Source organism: Centroberyx gerrardi, chromosome 12 (assembly GCF_048128805.1).
Source record: "Centroberyx gerrardi isolate f3 chromosome 12, fCenGer3.hap1.cur.20231027, whole genome shotgun sequence".
In the NCBI taxonomy this organism is placed as follows: domain Eukaryota; kingdom Metazoa; phylum Chordata; class Actinopteri; order Beryciformes; family Berycidae; genus Centroberyx; species Centroberyx gerrardi.
The window spans coordinates 1,515,928-1,542,251 of NC_136008.1; the positions used below are offsets into that span (position 1 = coordinate 1,515,928).

Sequence of the window (26,324 nt, forward strand, 5' to 3'; positions counted from 1 at the left end):
GCAGTTCAGACTGAAACCAACTCTCTAAAACTCAGCAGCAGCTCAACAGGAAACTGAAAGAGGAAGTGTCACTTTCAGGACGCAACATGTTGCTGCTGATGTTTGTTGTGTTGAAAATCAGTTTTGAAGCCAGCAGTCTCTCAGCAGCTGGCCCAGTGATCACCGGGTCATTAGTATTGATCAGAGACCGTATCGACACCTGCAGATATACAGTATGTTAGTGTGTTTGTGATCTGTAACAGTAAAAATTGAATTATTGCCCCGTCAGTGAAGAGTTAATTTCCAAAACACTATCAGTTGATTTAGGAGGGAAAGTCATTACCTGAAGTTCATTATTCAATATCTGTAAACTCCAGAGGATCCAGTGTGTAAAAAGTGTCTCATTCAGTTAGACTTCAGTTCCTTACTAGCCTTTAAAAAGCACCATCACATTGTGCTGTTAATTATTTAGTCAGCTGAGGACCTGTGAAGCTGTTTGGGATCATTAGACCTCTGTGGAAGCAAATGTTCGTGCATCGACATCAGACAGCAGATTTATCGCCAAACGCTTTGAGAGTCGACACAGTAGCGCGTTCTGACAGAGTCGCTCCATTCATCGCTAGTCGCTTTTGAGATATGAAGTCAGCAGGAAGGTCTGAAAAGTCGTCAAGTTGGCATCAGTGACGCAATTACAGGCTGCTGTGTGTCGTTTACTGACGTCACCGTATGGGATTTCTGGGTATTGAAGTCTTTAAAGCTCCATATCCTCACTGTCCAGAGTTTTATTTTGTGTCTTTCTGTCCATTCAAAGCTGTGTGTGTGGTGTCATGAACCAAAAACACTCTCAATCCATTTCTCCACGTTCATTTTCCAGCATCTCTCTGAGCCTTACCAAGAACAGGCCGTTTCTGTCTCCGTGTCTTTAAGGCTCATTAATATTCACGACCCTCCGTTCCGATCGGCTAACCGTTTCGAGAGCGAAACGTGAGACGCCGCGGCCCGGCGGCTACAGGTAGGGAAAACTCTCCGGTAATAAACGATGACGACCGCTCGACCGCTTTGAAAAAAACACTTTGTTAGTCTATTATTTCTTACAGAAATGATAATGAGCGAACCTTTGTGACGCCACAAAGTTACGGAAGTCCAAACGGCTCGTTTAGAGGCTCGCTTTTCTAATATGGATTGTGTGGATTTAGTTTTGATGCTTTCACCATGTTTAGATACACATCCAACTCCTTTATCATCACAGAGGAGAGGGAGTCCTGCTTTACACCATGTGGGACGTTTAAATTTCAAACCGTTTCCTCTCCCTGTCATCTGGAGCACCAACGGCAAAGTTGCTCAGTGCAGCTTTACTGTCCTTTAGAAACGTACCATCATCTGGTTTAAACTTCATGTTATTAATCATTTTCTTAGAGTGGATGTGAGCTATTTTCAAACAGTAGAAATCTCATTTTGTGTGTCAAATGTTTTTTTATTTGAGAATGTTGACATATATACACATACATGAGCGCATATATCCATACAAATATACATGCAATTAGACCGGAATATGCTCTTTTTCGTTTTCTAGAAATCTCATTTTGAAGAAGAACTCTTTCAGTGCGATCACACAGGATGTCTTTTTTAGCGGCGGCTTTTTCTTTTTTTGCTTTGCAGGCCGCCTGTTCGCCTCGCTTTTTGGAAGAGCGCGTTGAACGGCCTCTCCGACGGCGAGGCGACCTGCGAGAGGAACCGCAGTCCCGGCTCAGAACAGGGAGACATGTTTGTTCCTGACGGGCCCAGACGGGGAGGGACGACATGTTCACTGCTGCTGGTTAACTCTGTAGATCCAGCAGCTGGTGTGGAGTTACTGTGCTGTGATGTTAACCACATCCACTGGTCACAAGGTGGTTACACACACACACACACACACACACACACACACACACACACACACACACACACACAGCACCTGCAGCAGCAGCAGGAAGTGAAGCCTGAGATCAGCAGCAGAACCACAGAGGTTTCTACTGAAAACACTTCTGTGTTTGACTCTGCTGTCGTTCAGCAAATATTGTTCAGAGGCAGAAATAATCTGATTGGTTGAGTTAAACCTCAGTGGGCGGAGCCAAACAACCACTGTTTCTGGCTCAGTAGAGGTGAAGATACACAGGCTGTGTTTCAGGGTAACTTTGGGTCACAAGCTTCGCTGGAAATATTTCTCACTGAAAAGAATCTATCAGTTTGAAATCTAGCCCAGCTTCATCAGAGAGGTTTCAACATCAACCAATCAGAGACAAGAAAACTGGTCAGGTGACCTGTCCTCAGCCTGAAATATTTTGAAATGGTCCAACTGCTACTGATACTCTTGATAAAATGATTAATTACATTTAGATAATTTACATGTCAGTAGCAAAGAGGAGGCAAGGTACAGAATGAGTGTCTGTTATTTCATCCATTTTCTCTCCAACTGTCAAACTTGTCAGTTGCTCTCGCTCATTTCCCAGTTGCTCATACTCGTTGCCTGTTGCTGGAAAATTTGTGCCCAAAATTTGCCCTAAAAAATTGCCTGTGTATTATTATCAGCTTAACATCAGACTGAAGCCCAGTGAAAAACACAAGAGGTAAGCGAGGAGAAGCTAACATTATGAAGCCTAGCGCTCTGCTGCTAACTGAAACAATACAATCTAGCTGTACTAGCCTGTAGCTAGCTTGGTAAGCTAGTTAGCCTAGCTGTGTATTATCCGTCTCCATCTGGTGGAGTTGATAAATGTATTGACCAATTCAGAAAGATCATATTTTCTTTAAAGTTATTAAACACGATAAAAGTTGCTTATATCCAAACTGATGCACAAAGTGGGAGTGACTGTTTTCAGATCAGTCTCACCGCCCGCAGCTTGTGTTCATGCTGTTGAGCGCCACCTGTTGGAGGCAATATGTAAATACAAGCTGTCCCACTGATCTATCAGCTCTCTCCTGTTCTTCTTTGAAAAGATGAGATAGTTGATGCATGTCTTGATTCAACCAATTTAGGAAGTGCATGTTTTCCTTTAAAGTCATAAAACTGGGGGAAAATGTTTCTTACAGCCAAACTATGATGGACAAACTGGGAATAAATGATTTAGACAGATTACTCCATCAAGACAACCGGTTTTAAAGCAGATCTCTGGCTCCACCTGGTGGACAGCATAATAAATCCACCAGGTGAACCCCCATACTGAGGTTGGAGCAACAATAACATGAGTGAAAACTGTGTGACATTGGATGAATAAAGGTTCAATACATAAATTAGCAAACATTTTTTGAATATCAAGGAACTTTTTCTATGGATCCTATTTTCATATCAGAGGACCTGAACAGGGACCCCGACCCTCATGTTGGGAAAACCTGACCCACTGTTGCCATGACGCTATAGACTCCCACAGTGTCTGTCCTCATGTGTCTCATGTGTTTCTGTCCAGCAGATCAGACCATGTGATGCTGAGGAAATATCCAGGAGCTTCATGTTCTCTGTGTTCCTGCAAACCGGAGAACATGGACACAGGTTCACGAATCAGATATTTTCCTTATCATTTACTGAGCGGATGGATAATAATAATATTAATGGATAATATTTTTCATACCTCACTCACTGCTGGGCGTTCACAAGGGAGTAGAGGACGGCTGGAATGACAGAGGTTTGTTAAAATGTCTTTTCAGGACGGACCAGCACATTTCCACCAACATCCAATCAGAGTCTGTCATATTTTAGAACCAAACTTTTAAGATCCTAGTGAACCGTCTAGTGTTTTTATTGGAGATACAATGCAGAACCACAGTCTGCTTCTGACACAGAATCAAATCCTCGGACCGGCTGCGAAAAATCAAGGCAGGGAGACGTTTTTTGTTTGTTTAAAGTTGTTTTGATTTTGTTTTTTTTGCCATTTTTGTCTTTATTAGACAGATCAAAGAAGAGAGAGACAGGAAAGAGAGAGAGGGATGAGCCAGACTCAAAAGGTAGCCCACTGACTCAGCAGGACGACCCGGGTTAGGGAAACTTAATGAGCAACACTCTCCCTTCACTCAGCAACTACTGTTGAGGAGCCCTTGAGCAAGGCACTGAACCACCAACCACTGACAGCTGACAGGTGTGACTGTATGGAAGTGTATGAATGTGACGCAGGATGGAGCTACAGCATACATGCTCTGCAAAAACCTTCCCTGGATAAACACAAGTTATTTTATTGGGCTCTAACAGCTGGACTCCCGAAGGCTTTCTAGTCATATTCTATCATATTTTCAACCTAATTATATAGGATCATCCTCCTGGATTTCTCAAGGACTCTGAAAGTCTTTGAGAAATCCAGAAATCCATCTAGAGAAATGCCTGTTAAAGCTGCGGTCAGTTGAGACTCACCTGGCTCTTCATGGTCTTGTGTGGAGCCTCTGAAACTAGTCTGGAGAGCTGTGAAGAAAGAAAACAGCAAGATCCCATTAGAGCTGAAGTCCTGAGAGAGAGAGAGAGAGAGAGACAGAGAGAGAGAGAGAGAGAGAGAGAGAGAGAGAGAGAGAGACGCTCCCACACCAGGCACCATGCAGAGCCTCTGCAGAAACAAGCTGCTCTATTTATTTCAATTTGCAATGCAAAAAAAGACTCATCACTGGTCCACAGGCTGCTGGATGCAGGACACGACCTGCAGCAACAGGACTAATGTTCCTTGTTTCAGTCACTGGCTCTCAAAATGTTCAGGCAATGTCATCTATCTGAGGTGTAAGCATGCAGAATGACACTAAATAATGAGTTTTATTTTCCATTTTCAAGCCATTTTACTAATTATGGGACAAATTCTAGAAGCTGCAAATATTCGTTACCTCACAAAAAATTATCACAAAGATTAAAAACATGATACTAAATCTGTATAATGGAAATATACACATTCACATTCAATAAATAATTTCACGACTCTCCCAAAATCATCTGCAACTCCTGAGTGGTCAGAACCACTGGGATAAAAGAAAACACTTAAAGTATTTATAGTGTGTAAGTATTGAAATATTCATCCGGTGCGAGCTGCAGGACTCACAGTGGGAGTTTGGCAGGCTGATGGTTGAGTAGAGCAGCTGAGGCTCTGCGGCGCCGCCTGCTGGAGCGCCGCCTGCTGGAGCGCCGCCTGCTGGAGCGCCGCCTGCTGGAGCGCCATCACCACGCTCCGCCCGCCGCGCCACTGCTTCAAAACCACAGACAAGACAACAGACAGAAGATGTTCAGGGTTGAAGAGGGTTTTTTTTCAAATGAGATATACAGCTGAAAATTTGTGAAACCCCTACAGCGTTTGGACAGTTACCACAGAACCTGAATGGATCGAACGGTCCTTCCTCTGTTTGTCATGATAATTTGTTTAGTTCAGCATAAAATGGCGATTATGGAATTTTAAGTGTTAGTTGCTATGGTGAAAACACAAGTCTGGACATTAAAGACGAGATGAAATGAAAAATGCCTTTTTAACCCTTTTAGATCACATCCCCGGTCATACTGTGCACCTATTTAACAATATATGCCAAAAAAAATACCAAAAATCAATTTCATTGTATTCTTATATCAAAATTCATGTTTTCTTCCTGTAAAACAAAATATGCCGTGTGCTTACGTAAGCATGCCCGTAACTAATTTCAACCAATAATATCATGACATCCACCCATCAATCAATCTTCAACTTTTAGCGCACAGAGCTAAGAGGCTAAGATTCATTAGTTAGCTAGCTAGCAGCAGCACGGTACTTCGGTGTGTCTTCGGGTGTTAGGACACACCCACTTTTCAACGTTCAAATCAAATTCCTCCCAACGTTACGTCCCGCCTGTCTTTCCTGTTTCACTCGGAAATACGTCACGATACGGAAGTTAGATACTCTCGAAATGCCGTTTCATCTCGACTTTAAGGTGTAAAGTCTGTCACACTGTGAGAACTGAGCAGATGAGTCTGTTAGCAAACTGTCAGAACTCAACTGGAAGCTAACGTTAGCGACGAGGCTAACGTAGCTTCATCACAGACTGTACTTCTCTCTCTAGCTCTTCTAGTCAACATTAGCATGTTAGCGATCCATGGCAGCAAGGAGACAGAGAAGCTGCTTTGGTTCTTGCTGTAAAACCTCTCAGCTCAGTGACTTGCTGCGAGTCGCTTTATACAGAAGCTAGTCCGACGGGTCACAGCAAGATGGCCGCCGCTCCGACCGTCCAGGAACGTTGATTTGAATGGGAATGACCGTTCTATCTGTTCTAGTTCTGTGGGAACATATCTATCAAATCAGCACTCTTGAATAGGCCCTTTTCACATCGTCATGGTAACAGCTAAACTGGTGCATTACAACTTCCTGTGGCAAGTTTCTTTTTGCGACTTACTGACAAACCAATCCAACAATCCATCTGGCACTAGATAATTAATGTAACAAATGAAAAATTGTGGGCAGGTTGTGGAGCGAGTTAGTGAAGGACAGAGCTGCAACAGGAAGTTGTAATGCACCGGTTTCTCAATGCAGAAGCTGAGAAACAGAATGTGAAAAGGGCCTGTTGTCAGTTGACTGGTTCACCTCAAAATGGCTGCCACAGAATGTTTGATAATGTTGTTGGATATCAGCATTGGTTCGGTGCATTTCTGACCCGCCCCTAACAACACACACCTCTCCTTCTCAGGCAGTAGCAGGTGAAGCCCGACAGCAGCAGCAGCAGCAGCAGGACTCCGCCCGCCGTCAGCGTTATCCACAGCGTGTTGCTGGGCGGATAGCGCCTCTCCGCCCCCCCCAGCCTGTTCTCCGCCCTGCAGGTGAACACGTCCTCCTCCAGGTACGGGACGGAGCCGGTCAGCCGGTACGGTCCGGGCCCGGCGGTCGGGGCGCGGGCGTCCAAAGGGCCGCTGGAGCCCGACAGCCAGGTGACGCTGGGCAGCGGATGGCCCTCAGCCTCGCACTGCAGGATCCTGGCGGGACCGTCCGGGCCGGAGGTTTCCACCACAGAGAGACTCAGGATCTGAGCTTCAGCTGGGAGAGAACAACATGATCTCATAACAAGTTATGAAATGAGCACGAACTCTGAAACGCACAAACTGGATTCTGTGACAAAAACACAAATTGGACACGACATTTTCAGCTAAAGGTCGGCTAACGGTTATGTTTAGGCGACTAAAGCAACTTGGTTAAGGTTAGGGAAAGGCTTTGGTCGGTTAAATAAGAAAAACTTTTGCCACAGTCCCCGGTATTGAAGTCAAGCTCATCTGCCCATCCACCACCCGACCACAACAAAGTTTTAACACTTTACGTGCCGTCAACCCGTAATTTAGTGTTAACAAGTCATGTTCATTTCACGTATTTCTGTTAGATCGGGGTGGGAGAGAAGCATCGACGACAAAAATGAAAAGATTATAAAACATCAACAGAGATCCAACACAGCCTTGTAAAATTTCACGAAATGAGCACAAACTCTGAAATGCAGATTACGTGTTGTGGCCGCGAATATTCTGAAGAATATTCTGAACATTCCGAATATTCTGAACATTCCGAAGAATATTATGAACATTCCGAAGAATATTCTGAAGAATATTATAAACATTCCGAAGAATATTCTGAAGAATATTATGAACATTCCAAAGAATATTATGAACATTCCAAAGAATATTATGAACATTCTGAATATTCTAAACATTCTGAATATTCTGAACATTCCGCCACCTTAAAAGGATTATGTGACAACGGCAGGGATTGGACTCGATATTTCAACCTGATCTCACAAAAAATACATGAAATGAACATGAAGTAGCGTCACATCGAAGCAGCACAGTGGAAAGTAAGGGTGTTGTGGTGAGTTTGACCAATCCACCGTGAGTCAAGTTCTAATTTTTAGCGAAAGTTTTTCTTATTTAACTGACCAAAGTCTTTCCCAAACCTTAACCGAGTTGTTTTAATTTAAACTGAACCGTTAGTGTCCAATTTGTGTTTTCTTCCAGAATCCAGTTTGTGGTGGAGGAACATAATTTTCACATAATTCGTGTCCACAGCAGGTAAATCTGCGTTTCAAAGTTCGTGCTCATTTCACAACTTTTTATGAGATCGTGTTGTTCCCCTCATCTATCAGGAAGACCTTACCAGTGACATAAAGTTGTATTTCCTTTTGTAGAGATTCTCCTGTCTGGTCCAGCTCGACTCTGCAGTAGTACGTCCCGTTATTGATCAGCTGCAGCGCCCTGATGCGGAGGGAGAGCGCCCCCCGCCGAGGATCTCCGTCCAGAGAGTACTGCAGGCCGGACGGCGTCGAACAGTCGCTGAGTCTTTCCCTCGAGTCGTTCCGGACCGAACAGCGGAAGAACGGCTCGGCCGTCTTCTCTCTCGCCAGCCATTTGACGGTGATCGACCCTGAGTAGTCTTGTTGTTTGGGATGCGTGAAGGAGCAGGACAGGACGGCGTCTTCTCCTCTGGGGGCGTGGACCACCGGAGAGACCGCCATGTCCAACGAGGTGGAGAGAGACCCTGAAGGGGGGGGGGGTTCATGTTTTGATCAATTGAAGCAAGAGCGGAGATTTTGGGCAGCTGCAGAAATCTTTCATACCAGCCATGTTTGGAGCAGTTTATTCCATCTGTGTTGACTCTGTGATTTAGGCCTTGTCCACACTAATCCAGGTAAATCTGAAAACACTCTCCAGAGTGGATACATTTGAAAACACCGGTTTCGTGTTGCAGTGTGGACAGGGAAAACAGAGCTCTTCAAACACGTTGATGTGGGATTGTCATGTGATCTCAGGCGGGGAGTCAAACAGTCTGTATTCTCCGTGGCTTTGGCGGTCTTATAGTTGTTTGTTAGTGTGGACGGAAACGCAAACAACACGAAAACGGTGTTTTCAAATTTACCCGGATTAGTGTGGACAAGGCCTTAGGCTGATAAAATGGCTGGATTTTTTCATTAAAAATCTTGACTAGTGCAGCTTTAATACTACATCATCAAAAACTAAAATATTCCCATATGGATCCCTGGGACAAAATCTCATAAATGGGACTCCATGGCTCAATGTGTGTCTATTTGAGTCTGAGGCATGAAAACATCTGGGAAACATCTGCTTTACACAGTAGCACACCTCCATTTGTTTGAGTTTTGTTTTATCAGTCATTTGTCAGAGTAAGGTGCTTTTTTCAAATGGTACATATTGTATTTTGGAGCTAAACTCTGCAAATGTTTCAAACTATTTGGGGATCAATGACAGGAATGTTAGGAGTTAAACAGAAATGATTAGGAGGCGCGCAGCAGAGAGGCTGCCGGACTCAAAATCATCTTGAAAGAAAACCGAGACGACCAAACAGTAAGATACCATTATTTTGGTGCAATACCAACATGGACATTTTGAGTATTTTTTGGATTTATAAAGAAAAAAACATCAACAGGGAACAACAGTCGACTTTAGCATCCTGACTGTTGGTTGTAACTTTAATGTTAATTCATGTACTGTGTATTTTTAATTGGTTTTTAGTTATTGGTCTTTAGTCTGGCTATCAAGACGCTGAAACTCCTTCAAATGGTTGAAAATTTCAGTTTTGTTTGACATCACCATTCAGTTCAATGGGATGAACATCAGTTTGATTATTTAAGCCCCCCCCCCACCCCCCCACCCCCCGACTCAAAAAACCTCTTCACCCTCTTATGTTTAAATGCTCTTCCTTCCTATATACCTATAGATATGAGCTTACCTGTGATGATCATTGATAGAATAAGAGCGTAACACTGAATCTGCATCCTTCTCAGATGGGTCAGACACGAGCGGCAGTAGAAGCAGAAACAAGGGAAATAAAGTCAAAACTTTGCAGTCTGTCTTGTCACTGTTGTGAAATCTGACACGTGAAACTTGTCATTTCCTGCAAGAGAAATAAGGAAGGCTTTGAAAGAGATCATGCTGTAGAAAACAAATTCAAACACACACACACACACATACACACACACACATACACTACCAGTCTAAAGTTTGGACACATCACATTTTTCTTTATTTTTACTATTTTCCACATTTTAGAATAACAGTAAAAACTATGAAATAACACAGATGGAATTATGCAGCGACCAAGAAAGTGTTAAACAAATCAAAACTATCTTATATTTTAGATTCTTTAAAGTAGCCGCCCTTTGCCTTGATGGAAAGGCAAAGGCTTTGGAAAGAAATTCATACATAGGATCAACTTCACTATTTATATTTGTCTAAGAAACTCATTTCAAGTATTTAAGCAGAAGCCTTTAGATCAGAATGGCTTTAAGAGAATGAAAAACACAGAACATTCAGTCAGGTGGTCCAGACTGTTGACTGGTAGTGTACATACACACACACACATACACACACACACACACACACACCAATAAGCTTAAATAATCAAACTGATGTTCATCCCATTGAACTGAATGGTGATGTCAAACAAAACTGAAATTTTCAAACAATATTCATTTTGTTAGAGTTTTTTAAACAGAATTTTCTTGTTCTCATCAGTTTAGACAGCAGATTTGTGCGTCACAATATCATAAATATCGACGTATGATCACAACATGATTCCACGATAAACGATAATATTGGATCAATGTTGGATTCCTGCCCGGTACGACAGTTACAGTCTGGCTTTAATGCTTTCAACAAACTGTTTTCCTATTAAAAAAGACATGAAGGGGAATGTCCACACTGTAGAAATAGAAGGCTGGAAAGACTGAAGCACACAGCTGTGACTGGGAGACACTGAGTCACAGTGACACACACACACACACACACACACACACACACACACACACACACATCCTAACTTATTGAGTTGTGTCTTCAGCAGTCTCATCATGGACGCCCAGTTGGTCTGCAGCATTCTGAGCCTGCTGTTATCTGTTATAGGAGGTGAGCACGCACACACACACACGCACACACACGCACACACACACACACACACGCACACACACACACACACACACAGAAACACGGCCCTGTATCTTTCAGATTGTGATGTGACTGTTCTCTCTGTATTTGCATTCCTTGTTCTCTTTGTGACAAACCTGCTTGTCAAAGGAGCCTTATCAATCATTCTGGATCAATCTAAACGATCGCTCTGATCGCTGATTGATTTCACCTGTTAAACCCTCTTCAGTCATGAAGCAGAGGAGAAGATTCAAGGGTTTTGAGCCTGAAGACGACCGAGGCTTGATCCGCCTCGCAAAACAGGATGCAACTCAGTTTTAGGAGGATTTTATTAATGTTTTGTAAACTTCATGCACGCAGAAAAGAAAAGTAAACATACTGAAAATATGAATATAATGACGGTGTGGTCACATTGTTGTCCTGTGTGGTTGTTCCTGAGTGGGAAGTGGTGACATAAGCTTGCCTAATTTGACAAGTTTGGCCTTTTTGTAGCCAAAAGTGTTTTAGTCATCATAATGGATGTGTTTGATGTTATTATACTGGATAATTCATATGGATCTATATGAGGTCTGTCTGCTGGAGAGTCTACATAGGAAGTAATGAATGCACAGAGTTTGGTTATAACCAAGAGGTGGAGACTTGCTTGAGACTTGACTTGCTGCATGAAGAGAAGACTTGAGACTTGACTTGACTTGGGTTCTGGTGACTTGGGACTTGACTCTGACTTGTACTTTGATGACTTGAAAAGGTTTCTAAAGTCTTGACTTGAGATCTTGTGTTTGCAGAAGTGGGATGTAACAAAGTAAAAATACTTCATTACTGTACTCAAGTAAGATTTTCAAGTATCTGTACTTTACTCAAGTTTTTCTTTCACTGAAGACTTTTTACTTTTACTCACTACATTTCAAAAGAAAAATCTACTTTCTACTCACTACATTTTCAAAACAGACTCGTTACTCTGAGGAAATCATCAACTGATTTTCCAAAAATAATTTATTTTGTACATCAGATGGCTTCCATCCCAGAAGCAGCTGATCAAGAGCCAAATGTGATTGTGCTTGTTCAGCAAAGCGACACCAAAAAGGAAGGAAAGGGACAGAGAGAGAGAAGCAACAAGAGAGAGAATTAACGTTAATGAATTCAGCTGCTAGAATTAACGTTTGTGATCTGAGCTGCAGACTCACTTATCGGGATTCAGAGGAACGATCAACAGAAAACCAGTTTAGAACATTAGAAATTACTTTTTTAGAGAACGACTTTTACTTTTATACTTTAAGTAAATTTAAGTCCACGTACTTTTATACTTTGACTTGAGTAAAGGATTTGAAATGGTACTTCAGCTTCTACCAGAGTATATATTTAGATGAGTATTTGCACTTTTACTTGAGTAGGGAATTTGTGTACTTCTACCACCTCTGTGTGTTTGTGTAAATGACTTAGATTGAAAGTGATGAGATTTGTTCCAGCAGACGACTGAATTTAAATTCTGTTTTCTGAATTTGTATGGAATGATTGAATTTATTGAAGTTGAAACTGATTATAGAAATCAAACTCATGATGCTCTTACCAAGTTTTTATCCTATTAAAACCATATTGCATTGAAAAGTCCTAGATATTTAGTTTTCTTTAAGATATTAAATTGATACTGGACTCTTGATTTGTTCTGACTTGACTTGCTGTTCTACATTTAGACTTGAGACTTGACATTAATGACATGGACTTGACTTGGACTTGACTTGGTAATCTACATTTAGACTTGAGACTTGACTTGAGGCTTGTGCATCAAGACTTGCGACTGACTTGGGACTAGAGCAGAGTTGACTTGGTCACACCTGTGGTAATAACACGATCATACTAACTGCTAAACAATTTGTTGGCAATAAAAGGGCAATTAACAGGTAATTAGCACCCAGTGTACCATTAGATAGTAACAGGATGACAAACAGAATAAACAAGGCAGCAGTAAACATGTCGTCCTCCAGACCTAACGTAAGTTTAAAAGCTGGGAAGTGAACACCGCCATGGCTGATGTCGCTCTGAGGCGTTTCCAGATTACGTCAATCTGGTTTGCTGCTGTGATTGGTTAAAGACTTTAATAACTGACAACTAGGCGAGAAATTCCATCAGTGAATCAGTGGGGGATAGGCTTGACCAGACCGCTATGAATCACCATGCAAATAAAAAAAGTGCTAAAGACTGAGATTCATGGGGGCTGAACCATTATGACGGTCAAACCTAGATAAGCTTTATCCTCTGCAAACCCCCCTTCCCCCCCAGGCCAAGGCTCCGGTGACGACGGCTGGTCCATGCACGTGCCGGCGGAGGTGCGGGCCATCGAGGGTTACCCGGTGGTGCTGCCCTGCACCTTCAGCCACCCGCAGCACTCGTACCACTCCTCCCTGCAGGTGCTGTGGCGGCTGGGCCACGGCCAGGGCTCCACCGTCCTGTTCCGCTGCACCAGCCACGCCGCCACCCGCACCTGCGAGCCGGGGCCGCAGCAGGACCACCGCTACCGGCTGGAGGGAAACCCGCGGGAGCACGACCTCTCCCTGCGCATCAACAGCGCCGCCCTGCAGGACAACGGGCGCTACTACTGCCGGGTGGAGGTGCCGGGACATGACCACGTCAGCTACGAGGACAAGATGGGCACCAGGCTGCGAGTCGAGGGTAGGCAGCGTCCTACTCCAGTAGAAGTACTGTGACTTTGATGATATTTTACTTAAGTAGAAGTAAAAGTTCTGGTGTGAAAATCTACTTTATCTACTCTAAAAGTAAAAAGTGTGTGATTTAAAATGTCGTCAGAGTAAAAGTTCCTGAGTTCCTCTTTAGAACAGAGAACGTTGTTAGCTGTGATCTTTTCCATGTGATTCTAAAAGGAGAGAGGTCAGAGTTCAAACTAGATTCTTTTCACTGGAAACATTAGAAACGACAAAATAAAGTGCAGAAACAAAGTAAAGTCAGATTCCTCTTCTCACTGTGAATGGATCCACAGTTTGTCAGTTTCTGTTGATCCAGTTTCTGTTGATCCAGTTTCTGTTGATCCAGTTTTTGTTCCTGATGGAGAGACACCAGAAATGTCAGAGTTTTCTGGTCTAACTTGTCACCTCAGCACATTGTAACAGGAACAATTTGTTTATTTCATAGTCACAGTAACTCTGAAAGGTTCTGTGTGTATCATTTTAACATCAATAAATCATCAGCACATTCATTTTGACACATTTGTGTAATTACTGTAAACAGAAGACCATCAGCCTCCATCAGCCTCTACTCTGCATCCTCCATAGTTTCTCCACCTGGTGGATCTGGAGGGAAATCTGCTGGATCGCTTTACGGCACAAAACAGGAAGAGGTTCTTCTTCTGTTCTTCCAGAGCAAACGGAGCTAAAGCTGAAAGAGTTTCTGGCAGCAGATGGTGGAAGGAGGGAAAGGAAGATGGAGAAATCACTTCCAACATGTTGATCCTCTTCAGGGAGAGGGAGGGGGGGCGGGAAGCAACGGGGCTGATGGGAAATGTAGTCTTAATGTGGAGAAACACTAGAACTAACAATACTACTGCTGTGAGATAGAGGAGACCAATCGACTCCACCATGCCCTCATTACCTCTATACTAAGGTAACTGTTACTTTGACAGTGATATTTTGCTGGTTAAAAACGCTGTAAATAATTCTCTGTGCTTCTCGCTGCAGCTGCCCCGAGGATCCTGGGTCTGTCAGTGGAGGGCAGCGAGGAGACGGGGTACAGAGCGCTGTGTCGGGTGCAGGGTTCCCCGCTGCCGGACGTCCAGTGGCTGGGTCCGGACGAGCTGCTGGAGGGGACGGCGGTGGGCCCGCTGGCCCAGGGCTCGCCCGGCTCGCCGGGCCACTACCGCACCGTCAGCCAGCTGCGGGACGTCTCGCCCGGCCAGCAGTACACCTGCAGCGCCTCCAACCCGCTGGGCAAGGAGCAGGCCACGCTGTACGTCCTGCCGCCCCGCCCCGACGCCTCGGCGGGCGGGGCTTCACCTCCCCTGCTGCTCCTGCTGTCCGTCTCCCTGGGGGCCAAGGTGCTGCTCCTGGTCGGGATGGGGGCGTGGATGGTGCAGGGAGGGGCGCTGCTCGGCTTCGGCTGCTGGGGGAAATAACAGCCGCTCCGCCATGTTTCTGTTATTTAGGTTTGATCTTTCTCTGCGCTTCATTATCTGTTGTTTCCTGGTAGAAACTCTCTGGGATCTCTAACGTCTCCTGGAGAGTTAGATGTTATATCAGGCCGATATTGGCATTTTATTAAAGATCAATTGATTACATATTTATTGTAGAATTGATTGTAAGGGGACATTTTGATTAGATTCCATATAACTATCAACAAATACGTTATTATTTTTTTAAATTATTATTATTATTATTATTAGTAGTAGTAGTAGTAGTAGTAGCCTAGTGGTAGTAATAGTAGTAGTAGTAGTAGTAATATTATTATTACTGGTCCCATGGTCTAAATGCTGTTCTGGGTTTTTCCATCCTGCAAAGAATAAAAATCTGGGGGAATTTTTTTTGGGCACCTTTTTGGTCGAGTTTAAAGATATTGAGTATTGGCACAAAATATTTACTTTTGGCAGGCTTGGTACAAAAAAAATTGGTATTGGAATTGGCCTTCAAAAACCCATAACAGTCAAACCATAGTCTCCTGTATATTTCCAGTCAACTCTCTTACTATAATAATGTATTTATGAACTGAACTGAACCAAACTAAGCTAAACTAAACTTTTCTCACCAGGAAAATACATTCAAGGTAGTTTTGCATGTTCATGTTGTCCATGCCGATTGATTTATAGTAACAGCAAGCAATAATGTCAAACAGGCTTAAAGGATAAGGCTGGTGTTTTTTAATGCATTGCTTACCGTCAACAGATCCTATGAAAATAAATCAGCAATGATTTTGTTTTGCCAACAAGTCTCGTCCATGCAGCCGGTGCCCAGTAAAGCCTCATGTCCCAGCAGCCATAGAACTGCATTGTATTAAAAACTATTAAAACCCGTCACAGAGCCATGCTGCTGCTCTGCAGCATATTTCATCATCACGATGCACCGGGCCGGACGACTTTTTCCTCAAACAACTTAATAAGCCGACCGTAAACACGTTTTCCACCTCAGGAAAGTAGTTCCGTAGCACAGAAAATAGTCCCCGGCGTAATGAAGAATTTGTTCCCATTTTAATTTGATTTGGTAATAACTACAACAGTCTGACTTTTCATGGTAACAGTTAGCGATTTTTAAAATGTAAACCATGTCTTTGTGAGCTGTATTTAAAGGTTTTTAGCTTCCAATTGGAGCCAATGACTTCCGGGTTGACGGCTAAAAACGGAACGTGGGAAGTCAGAAAGTAACGGGAGTAGAGCAAACGCATTGTTGATTTTGTTATTTTCATAGGATTTGTTGTTGGTAAGCAATGCATTAAAAAACACCAGCCTTATCCTTTAATATATTCCTCTAGTCTCTGAGTTTTCACCTTCTGCCATTTCTTCAGTAAAGCTACACAGCCTAACAGTAAAGAAATTCATCTTGCTTAACCTGAGATTATAATCTTTACATGTATCAATCTGCTCATGCAATTCCATTTCTGAGTAACACTGTATAATGCTGTTGAGACTGTCAGGAATACTAGAATATGTTTAAATGTGATAATGGTGAGAATCGCAACAGTAATTGATTAAACAAATATTGAAATTGGTTGTTGGATGTTGCCAGGCAATAAAAGACAGAAATACAACACCAAGTTTCACTCAGTATCATACTTTTATTAGAATCATTCAGTAAAATTACACATAATAGTGAGTTTACTCCCATACATAGACACTCTGAAACTGCCAAACTGTTGAGTAAAAGATGACAAAGTGATGGACATTGGACTTTATCTGACCAATCAGATCCCTAGTTCAGTGTATTTTGATTTTAATAAATAGGTTCCTGATCCAATCTGTTATTTCTGAAAAGTTCTGATTTGTAGAATTGTCATGAGGAAATGCAAACTTGAGGTTTGAGCCTAATTTGAATATGATAAATACAATAAATAGGATACGCAAATATATTTAAAGAAACCCCTGTGATCACATGGCAGTCGATCTTGGAGTCACGAGAATGAGCTGCTTTTCTTTTTCACACTTTCAAACAACATACCGACTTGTTTGTTTCCCATTCACTGGAAAACTGATGTCAGAAAATGTTTCTATAGCCTACTAAATAAATAGCGCACAGGAAGAATGATGCCTTGGTTACAAAATTATAGTAGAAATACAGATAAAGATATATCAACAAAGATATATCAAGAAAATCAATAGGCTTAAATCACTGATCAATCAAATAACTAGACAATCAATTAACATTAACTTTGTGTGTGTATTGATAGCCTTATGATATTTTGCACTACAATATGTTCATCACACTTCACACTTGGGCAAAGAAAACTATGGTTTCTAACATTTGAACTAGTGAAGGTGCGCTTGATTTATCTTACTAGTTATTAAAATGTGGCCTTCTCTTTTTTCAGGTGTGTAGTTTCCACTGACTAAACAGAGACTCTGCAGTCTGCCAGCCAGCTGAGTCTCATGATGGAGGAACATGTAGAACTGTGTGTTAGTTAATAAAGTGTAAATCTGTAGAACTGTGTGTGAGTTAATAAAGTGTAAATCTGTAGAACTGTGTGTGAGTTAATAAAGTGTAAATCTGTAGAACTGTGTGTTAGTTAATAAAGTGTAAATCTGTAGAACTGTGTGTGAGTTAATAAAGTGTAAATCTGTAGCAAGCAGCTAGAAGCAGAGAGCAGCTGAGTCAGCTTGTTGTGGTGTGGCTGTAGATCCATTCAGTAACGTTCTCAGTAAAAGTGAATAGTGTGATAAGGTGGATTTGGTTACTGTGACACAGTAAACTGTCTTGTCTTTAGCCCTAGTCTCTACTCCAAAACACTCTGAGTTGTAGCTTGAGAAGAGTCAGCTCAGTTAACCTGAACAAACTGTTAGCTAGCTAACTAGCCGGCAAACACACAGATGTTAATGTTAGCATGAGACTACTAGCCAACTAATGCTACCTTTTGTTGTTTACAACAAGAAATGGTGGTTAGCGGACCAACAGCCTGTTGCAGCTGTTAAGTTCAGACATTAGTTTGAACAATAATTCTCACTTGGTTCAAGTTTACACATATTTACATTTTAACAGTTGCATCAGCTGACTTCCAACGCCTGGCAAAATGATCTGATACACTGGAAAACTTGCTGGAGAACTCAGAGGAACAAATTCATTGTGGTTTTGATTCAGTATCTGTGTACACACTACTTTCCTGAAAAGCGAGAAGGTTACATCCACTACCTCACGACACACTTGCAAGATAAGATAAATAAGTGCAAGATTTTGCCAGGTATCCTCAAATGAATTTTATCCCTCTTACGCCTGTCCTACCCAACATGATCTCACACAAATATGTGAAATAAACACGACTTACGTGTTGGTGGCTCGTAAAGTGTACGAAACGGTTATGTGACGGAGGCACCGCTATAAACATAAAGTAGTGTCACAGTGAAGCAGCCCAGTGGACAGTCAGGGTGTTGTGGTCGGGTGGCGGATGGGCGATGAGTTTGACTTCAACTTTGGCAACTGGAGTTCAATTCCCAGCTTGTACAAAGGAAATTTCTACTGTCAGTCAAATTTAAATTTTTAGCTAAAGTTCTTCTTCTTTAACCTTTCCCTAACCTTACCCAAGTTGTTTTAGTTGCCTAAACTTAACCATCCAACCTTTAGCCGAAAATGCCGTGTCCAATTTGTGCTGTTGCCACAGAATCAAATTTGTGGTGGAGAAACATAATTTTCAAATAATTTGTGTCCACAGCACGTAAATCTGCGTTTCAGAGTTCGTGCTCATTTCACAACTTTTTATGAGATCATGTTGGTCCTACTCCACCGGTAAGAGGACGGGGCCGCTGTAGCAGACAGGAATGGCGGTCTTACAGCAGTCCTCATCGCTCCAGCCGAAGTCCTTCTTGGTGTCCAGACTCATCATGGCACACTGGCCGTCTTGCACGGTGCCTGGCTCTCCCTGCCCCCAGTTAGTGTCGGTGACCGGATCCTTGCTCACCCAGTACCACTCCCCAGTCAGGGAGCTTCGACGCAGGCCGATCCACACCTGCTTTAGCTTGTCATCCGTGGTCTGGCTCAGCCTTGCGGAGACTTGTTTCTGGAGCACGTCCTCGTTGAGGCTGATCAGCTGGAGGTTCTTCTCTCTGCAGTACTTGACCGATTCGGGCCAGCCGCTTGCCACTTCTCCAATCTCCAGGACTTCTGGAGACAAGACGCAGCCCCTGAAATCTGGTTATGGGTGCAGATGGAAAAAGAAGGGAGACGTTATAGGTCAAATCTGAATCAAAATCAACTTGGACAGTTTGGTTTATTTGCTTATTTGTTCTTTTGATTTAATTTTGTCTGCAATCTACACACACAGTGTATCGTATCACCAGTGTATCTTATCAAATTCAAACAAAAGAAAAACCTAGTAGGCAAATGTATCCACCCTGCTTATGTCATCTGAGGCTAAATTGCGTCACTGCCAAACATCTTTGTATTATTGATCGGTCAGACCTCAGAAATAGGTTAAAGTTTTGAACATCATCCACATTCAAAATCTTATTCTGTGTATTTTGCTGCCAAGGCTGAGATCAGATCCCTTCAGTACATCTCAATCTGACTTTAGGATGGACTCAGAAAACATGAATATGGTGAGGAGTGTGTGGCTCATGTGCGGTTCAAGGTGAAGAACAATACCTGGAGTTTTGCTGATGCTGGGGGCGGGGTTCCCAAACACAGCAAGCCCTTTCTTTCCCATGAAATAGACAGCCATTTTGGAGGAAGTGTGCCAGATGATGTTTTTGCCTGCCGTTAGTACGATGTTCGTCGAGACATAGTCTGTCCCTTTCATCTCCTGCCACTTGGGGCTCGACAAGGGATTACTCCCTAGGTGAACCCCGTCAGTCTGGTCCTTGTGGACCACGAGCACGGCATAGTTCTCGATGTTGGGGATGTGGTTGAGTATATAGCAGGAGGCGAAGTCCTCTTCCGGGATCAGGCTGAGGAGCATGCCGGGCCGGTAGAGGAGGACTGTACCGGAGGCCTTCACCATGGACGAGTCTGGGTTGAAGGGAACTAGACTGGCTTGGTCTGACAGAAGTAGAAATGTCTCACTTTCAACATCCTTGGCCAGAATTGGTGGAACGTAGAACTTGAGCTTCTCCTCGTTGGCTGGCGGCAGAGGGGTGAACAGCATCCCGCAGGTGCAGTTGACCACGACGGCGCATGGGTGACCGAAGAGGACCGCCACTGGGTTGGCGGCTTTCACCGACCGCATCGCCTCCGACTCTTTCACCCAGAACTGAGCGAGCTGGTAGGGTGCAAGCGAAACCTCGCTGCTCTCTGCACCTTCCAGGGTAACTGTGTTTGCTTTGTCAGAGTTGATAATGATGAGCTTGAACGGACCTCTTTCCGTTACGTCTGTAGAGACTGATGACGCAGGCTCGGTGGTTCCCTTGATTCTGGGCACTGGCGGGATGTGGTACTCTGTGCCCAAGTTGTCAGCGGACACAACCAGAGCAGTCTGCATGCTGTCTTTTTTTTGGTTGATGGCACGGACAGCGACAGGTTTGGTGCTGGTGATTTGGAGGGTATTATTGGAAATTTGTGACTTTTTGAGCTCCATTCGTGCGTCGAGGTCGTAAACCCACGTGTCCCCCGCCTGCAGTTGCTTTGTTTCTGTATGGAAGATATGTGCCATAACGGTGACCGATGTGCTGTAATGCAAGGCAGTGATTTGGACCTTGTTTTCGGGCGCATCAGGATGGTAGTAGGCGATGTTCTCCGGAAAAGCAACGATGAAGTGAACACCTGTGCTGTTTTCGGGGAAGGTGGCTGTGGATTCTAGAAAAGGAAACAGCCGGCTAAAGCAATGATCTCAAACCTCCAAACAGTCATAATTTCAACTGGTAAAGATTTAACAAAAAAACTGGTAGCTTCAAGTTTGGTGATTTTCCATAACTATAAAAAAACAGATTGTAAACTAGGAAGATAAGGCTGCTGTACTAAATTCTTGAAAAGCTGACTTTTTGAAGATGCGTTATCAGTTATTGATTTGAACACCTAGCATATTTGAGCAATATCAAAGACATATTCAGTAGAGTTTTATTGATTTTGGATGACTGTTGCAGCTCTGCTTTACATTTAAAGCGCACACACAGGCAACTGAGGGCAGATAGATGACAGTTGTGAACGGTGTGTCTGTGCAGGTGTGGTTTACCTTGGTGAAGTGCTGCCAGGATCAGGAGGAGGCCTGGCACCAGAGCCATGGCGGCCGGACGGTCAGCTCTGACAAGCTCTTTGGGTTTATAGCCAGTACCGACAGTTAGTTCCCTGTGGTTAAAACAGATCTCTATAGACACAGATGTATCACTTTTAAATCTCATCACCTCATCACATATTCAGTTGCCTTGTCACCAACACTGGCCTGTTTCAAAGAGCTTGGCTATAGGTTTGCATAGATATACGGCTCGCTGTGTACTACCCCTATGATAAAACACCAAAATCAGTGATTCTGTGATCTGTTGCTCCGGTGGAGGAGACTGGAGAATTGTGTTTTTTTTCTCTCTCTCCATTCACTGCCATTGTATGGAGGAACAGTCTGAAAATCACTTCTAACACATAAAGGAACATAAACGAATGAGCACATAAATGAACAAAGAATTTCAGTGTTACACTTCAAACTGAAAGCTTTAATAACATAAAGAAAGCACTTTACTTAAAAACATTTCAGCAGAATGGCTAGTTTTTTTTATATATTGTCAGAATCTGCTGCTTTGTTTTCGCATTTGTTTATGTGCGATTTACATACAATACGATACAATGGCAGCAACAGATCTCAGAATCACTGATTTTTGGGTTTTATCATGGAGGAAGATACACAACCCAAGACACTACCAGAGTCACACAGACCTTTAAAGGGGAATGCTACCCATTTTAAGAATTCACATATGTTCAGTCAATACTTGTGAACTTGCTCTTTCCTAAAGCTAGAAATGTAAGAGCAAACCCTTGAACTTGTGATGTGACTGGGATGTAAAATCAACAGCTGCTCCATAGACAATGAATGGGGCGCTGACTTTCTTGAGCCATAAGATGCTAACATGAGTTGAGATGCCAAAACTCACAGAAATCTTATGGGTCAACAAAGTCAGCGCCCCATTCACCGTCTATGGAGCAGAGCCAGATTCTGCATCCTTGTGGTTCACAAGTACTGACTGAACTGTCTTCGGCCACAGGAAGAACGTGAATTCTTAAAATGGGTGTCATTCCCCTTTAAACGGGTCGGCAGTAGCCTAGAGGCTAGAGACCACCGAGTGTGATACAGAGTCTCACAAAGTGATTGCTGGCAAGAAGGTAAAATTCACTATTGAATATAGTTAAGCTATTAGCAATCACCTGGACTTTGGAAATCAAGCAATCAACACAGAATAACTAAGTTTTTCCAAAACAGATTTATATATACATGCAGTCACTTTTTGGAGCAAAGAACTGAATCAACTACTGTTTTTTCTTGTCTGTGTGGTGGAATCAGTCTCTCTCAGCTGTATATAATCACTAAAACATGATTCCAGTAGTTTTAGGTCATCATTACCCATAAGACTTGTGCTCCAGTTCCCAAACTGACAAACAGGCAAACACAAAGAACCAGACGCAGCAGGGGAAGCTGACTGTTGAATATCATTAAAGTTATACGTGATCCCAAGACCTAACTCCCATTTTTGTGGATTTAAATCACCTGGACTTTGGAAATCGAGCAATCAACATGAGGTAACAAAGTTTTATACGAAACAGATCCATATGTACAGTTGCTTTTTGTAATGAAACCCTTCATAAGCATTTCCTGATATGTAGCCAGCAGTATGCACCAGAGCAGAAATCAATCAGCTGTTCTATTTTCTCCTCTATGTGATGAAATCTCTGTCTTACCGTCAGCAGGTCGCTCTTCACCTTCAGCAGCAGAGCGTTTGCTGAAATCACATCCTGCTGCTCTTTTCTCCTTCAGACATGGAAACACACATTTGTCAGTCAAACTCTATTTGGAAAGTTTTTGCATAAGATGCACAGGGTCAGAGCGGTGGGGGTGGGGGGGGTGGTGAGGCCTCAGGGTGTCGCCTACATGAGAGCTGTGTGGGAAATTCATCAGGTAATGGTACATAATGACATGACATTACCTTATGGCAGGATTTTTAAAAGTAGATAATATAAACTGTGACTTCAGTTGAGCTGTGAGTCTGTTTCTGCTGAGAGTTTTATTGAGCTTCAGTCAGAGAATCAGTGAAGTAGTGAAGTAGTAGCAATAGCAGTAGTAGTAATAGTAGTAGTAATAGGAGCAGCAGTAGTAGCAGTAATAGTAGTAATAGCAGTAGTAATAGGAGCAGTAGTAGTAGTCGTAGTAATAGTAGTAGTAGTAGTAGTAATAGCAGTAGTAGTAGTAGTAGTAGTAGTAGCAGTAGTAGTAGTAGTAGTAGTAATTAATAGCAGTAGTAGTAGTAGTAGTAGTAGTAGTAGTAATAGCAGTAGTAGTAGTAGTAGTAGCAGCAGCAGCAGCAGCAGCAGTAGTAGTAGTAGTAGTACTAGTAGTAGTAGTAGTAATAGCAGTAGTAGTAGTAGTAGTAGTAGTAATAGCAGTAGTAGTAGTAGTAGTAGTAGTAGTAGTAGTAATAGCAGTAGTAGTAGTAGTAGTAGTAGTAGTAGTAGTAATAGCAGTAGTAGTAGTAGTAATAGTAGTAGTAGCAGCAGCAGCAGCAGTAGTAGTAGTAGTAGTAGTAGTAGTAGTAGTAGTAATAGCAGTAGTAGTAGTAGTAGTAGTAGTAGTAGTAGTAGTAGTAGTAGTAGTAATAGCAGTAGTAGTAGTAGTAGTAGTAGTAGTAGTAATAGCAGTAGTAGTAGTAGTAGTAATAGTAGTAGTAGCAGCAGCAGCAGCAGTAGTAGTAGTAGTAGTAGTAGTAGTAGTAGTAATAGCAGTAGTAGTAGTAGTAGTAGTAGTAATAGTAGTAGTAGTAGTAGTAGTAGTAGTAATAGCAGTAGTAGTAGTAGTAGTAGTAGTAGTAGTAATAGTAGTAGTAGTAGTAGTAGTAATAGTAGTAGTAGCAGCAGCAGCAGCAGCAGCAGCAGCAGTAGTAGTAGTAGTAGTAGTAGTAGTAGTAATAGCAGTAGTAGTAGTAGTAGTAGTAGTAATAGCAGTAGTAGTAGTAGTAATAGTAGTAGTAGTAGTAGTAGTCGTAGTAGTAGTAGTAGTAGAATCCTGTGTGATCTCCAACAGTGAAACAACAAAGCCAGACTGGATAATGAAGCACAGTGATTATTGATATTTATTGAAAGAAAGTGAAGATAAGTGAACTCCTGCAGGTTTGTTGTTTGTTGTTTTGTTGTTTTGTGTTTCCTGGTCTGATCTGGTGTCAGTCGTGTGAATCCAGACTCAGTTTGACAGTAAAATCAGCCGCCATTCAAATCAGTCTGGCCTTCAGACTGAGCTCAGGGTCACAGACCAACTGCTGCTGCTCAACCAGGGAAATACACAGAAAATCACCATGGAATAGTCAGTTTGACCAGAAGTATCACTTTTATCTTATTGCACAGCTTCATCACTTCTCATTCATTCATTCATTCCTTTGAATTCACTTCAGCAGCCCTTTTCTCAGTGTTTTGCACTCTCTTATGAATCGAGAATGATTTTTTGTTTTGATGTTTTAATTGATTTATTAAAAACGAACCTGTGTGAAATTATGAAAATGTAAAACTTAAAAAAAATAAGTAAAAGTAAAATAAACATGGAAAAATATTGCTTTAAAGTGAAATTTTGGGCACATTAACCCATGGCAACTGTTAAAAGAGTGAAAATAGAAATATGCAACAATATTAATTATTCATACAAAACATTTTCAATGCTCTTTATTGGAAAATATAGCACAAAAATATAACATTCAACTCATAAAGCATAATAATATCAGAATTATTTTCTGCAACATAAAAATAAAGTGACAGATTCATAGATACATAATATAACTCAATAAACAGACGAAAGGAAAACATAAAATAAAACAAAGTATGGATAAAATACCCAATCACAAATGTCTTTTATTTATGTTACAAAGTGATATGTAACATTTAAATCATTTGTGAGGTCATACATGAAGTGTGCTGCAGGAAGTCTGTTGACAGATTCTCTAGTTCATGTTGATCTCCACTAGATGGAGCTGCTGACCACTTTCACACAGACGCTTAGCAGAGGAGTCAGTCTGCTTTTGTAGTAGTACATGTAGTAATAGTAGTACTAGTAGTAATAGTAGCAGTAGTAGTAGTAATAGTCGCAGTAGTAATAGTAGTAGTAGTAGTAGTAATAGTAGTAGTATAAATAGTAGTAGTAATAGTAGTAGTAATAGTAGTAGTAGTAATAGTAGTAGTAGTAATAATAATAGTAGTAGTAGTAGTAGTAGTAGAAGTAGTACTAATAGTAGTAGTAGTAATAGCAGTAGTAGTAATAATAGTAGTAGTAGTAGTAATAGTAGTAATAGTAGTAGTAGTAATAATAGTAGTAGTAGTAGTAGTAGTAGTAATAGTAGTAGTAGTAATAATAGTAGTAGTAGTAGTAGTAGTAGTAGTAATAGTAGAAATAGTAGAAATAGTAAATAGTAGTAGTAATAGTAGCAGTAGTAGTAGTAATAGTCGCATTAGTAATAGTAGTAGTAGTAGTAGTAATAGTAGCAGTAGTAATAGTAGTAGTAGTAGTAGTAGTAGTAGTAATAGTAGAAATAGTAGAAATAGTAAATAGTAGTAGTAATAGTAGCAGTAGTAGTAGTAATAGTCGCATTAGTAATAGTAGTAGTAGTAGTAGTAATAGTAGCAGTAGTAATAGTAGTAGTAGTAGTAATAGTAGTAGTAGCAATAGTAGTAATAGTAGTAGTAGTAATAGTAGTAGTAGTAGTAGTAGTGATAGTAGTAGTAGTAGTAATAGTAGTAGTAGTAGTAGTAATAGTCGCATTAGTAATAGTAGTAGTAGTAGTAGTAATAGTAGCAGTAGTAATAGTAGTAGTAGTAGTAATAGTAGTAGTAGCAATAGTAGTAATAGTAGTAGTAGTAATAGTAGTAGTAGTAGTAGTAGTGATAGTAGTAGTAGTAGTAATAGTAGTAGTAGTAGTAGTAGTGATAGTAGTAGTAGTAGTAATAGTAGTAGTAGTAGTAGTAATAGTCATCTTTGGCTTTTGTTTGTTATTGTTTTATTATCTGTAGTACTTTGTACCTGTTTAGTAAAAGTATATACAATAAACTTTATAATAATACTTGGTCTAAACCTCACTGCTCACAGCACATTTTCTCTGCTTGAACTAAAATCATTCTCTCATATTGTATAATGTGAAATAATGATGATTTCCAGTATTAGAAAC

General features: G+C 41.8%; 3 protein-coding genes across 3 annotated transcripts; 1 reads left to right on the forward strand and 2 right to left on the reverse strand.

Annotated features, from left to right (window-relative positions):
* Positions 1-6,600: 6,600 nt before the first annotated feature.
* Positions 6,601-9,786, reverse strand: siglec15l (sialic acid binding Ig-like lectin 15, like). Its single transcript, XM_078287049.1, has 3 exons — positions 9,663-9,786; positions 8,073-8,453; positions 6,601-6,971 (listed from the first exon to the last, which is right to left on the reverse strand). The coding sequence occupies exons 1-3, from the start codon at positions 9,706-9,708 to the stop codon at positions 6,601-6,603; spliced, it is 798 nt and encodes a 265-aa protein (XP_078143175.1). The 5' UTR covers positions 9,709-9,786.
* Positions 8,324-17,504, forward strand: LOC139920616 (sialic acid-binding Ig-like lectin 15). The gene is made up of 5 exons (XM_071910687.2): positions 8,324-8,440; positions 10,773-10,837; positions 13,133-13,522; positions 14,542-15,005; positions 17,375-17,504. Exons 2-4 carry the CDS (start codon positions 10,783-10,785, stop codon positions 14,973-14,975), a joined length of 879 nt encoding a protein of 292 aa, XP_071766788.1. The 5' UTR covers positions 8,324-8,440; positions 10,773-10,782; the 3' UTR covers positions 14,976-15,005; positions 17,375-17,504.
* Positions 17,505-18,132: 628 nt separating this feature from the next.
* LOC139920432 (IgGFc-binding protein) lies at positions 18,133-22,906 on the reverse strand. Its single transcript, XM_071910473.2, has 4 exons — positions 22,867-22,906; positions 21,158-21,270; positions 19,636-20,781; positions 18,133-19,182 (listed from the first exon to the last, which is right to left on the reverse strand). The coding sequence occupies exons 2-4, from the start codon at positions 21,204-21,206 to the stop codon at positions 18,770-18,772; spliced, it is 1,608 nt and encodes a 535-aa protein (XP_071766574.2). The 5' UTR covers positions 21,207-21,270; positions 22,867-22,906; the 3' UTR covers positions 18,133-18,769.
* Between the last annotated feature and the right edge of the window lie 3,418 nt (positions 22,907-26,324).

What these genes read in the sequence shown, in the direction of transcription:
- LOC139920616 (XM_071910687.2), top strand. Translation starts at nt 10,783, where the DNA reads ATGGACGCCCAGTTGGTCTGCAGCATTCTGAGCCTGCTGTTATCTGTT. An exon ending in GCTGTTATCTGTTATAGGAG is followed by an intron (nt 10,838 to 13,132) that starts GTGAGCACGCAC and finishes CTTCCCCCCCAG; the next exon opens with GCCAAGGCTCCGGTGACGAC. An exon ending in CACCAGGCTGCGAGTCGAGG is followed by an intron (nt 13,523 to 14,541) that starts GTAGGCAGCGTC and finishes TTCTCGCTGCAG; the next exon opens with CTGCCCCGAGGATCCTGGGT.
- siglec15l (XM_078287049.1), bottom strand. Translation starts at nt 9,708, where the DNA reads ATGCAGATTCAGTGTTACGCTCTTATTCTATCAATGATCATCACAG. An exon ending in TCTATCAATGATCATCACAG is followed by an intron (nt 8,454 to 9,662) that starts GTAAGCTCATAT and finishes CCCCCCCTTCAG; the next exon opens with GGTCTCTCTCCACCTCGTTG. An exon ending in AATACAACTTTATGTCACTG is followed by an intron (nt 6,972 to 8,072) that starts GTAAGGTCTTCC and finishes GTTCTCTCCCAG; the next exon opens with CTGAAGCTCAGATCCTGAGT.
- LOC139920432 (XM_071910473.2), bottom strand. Translation starts at nt 21,206, where the DNA reads ATGGCTCTGGTGCCAGGCCTCCTCCTGATCCTGGCAGCACTTCACCAA. An exon ending in CCTGGCAGCACTTCACCAAG is followed by an intron (nt 20,782 to 21,157) that starts GTAAACCACACC and finishes TTCCTTTTCTAG; the next exon opens with AATCCACAGCCACCTTCCCC. An exon ending in CAGCATCAGCAAAACTCCAG is followed by an intron (nt 19,183 to 19,635) that starts GTATTGTTCTTC and finishes ACCCATAACCAG; the next exon opens with ATTTCAGGGGCTGCGTCTTG.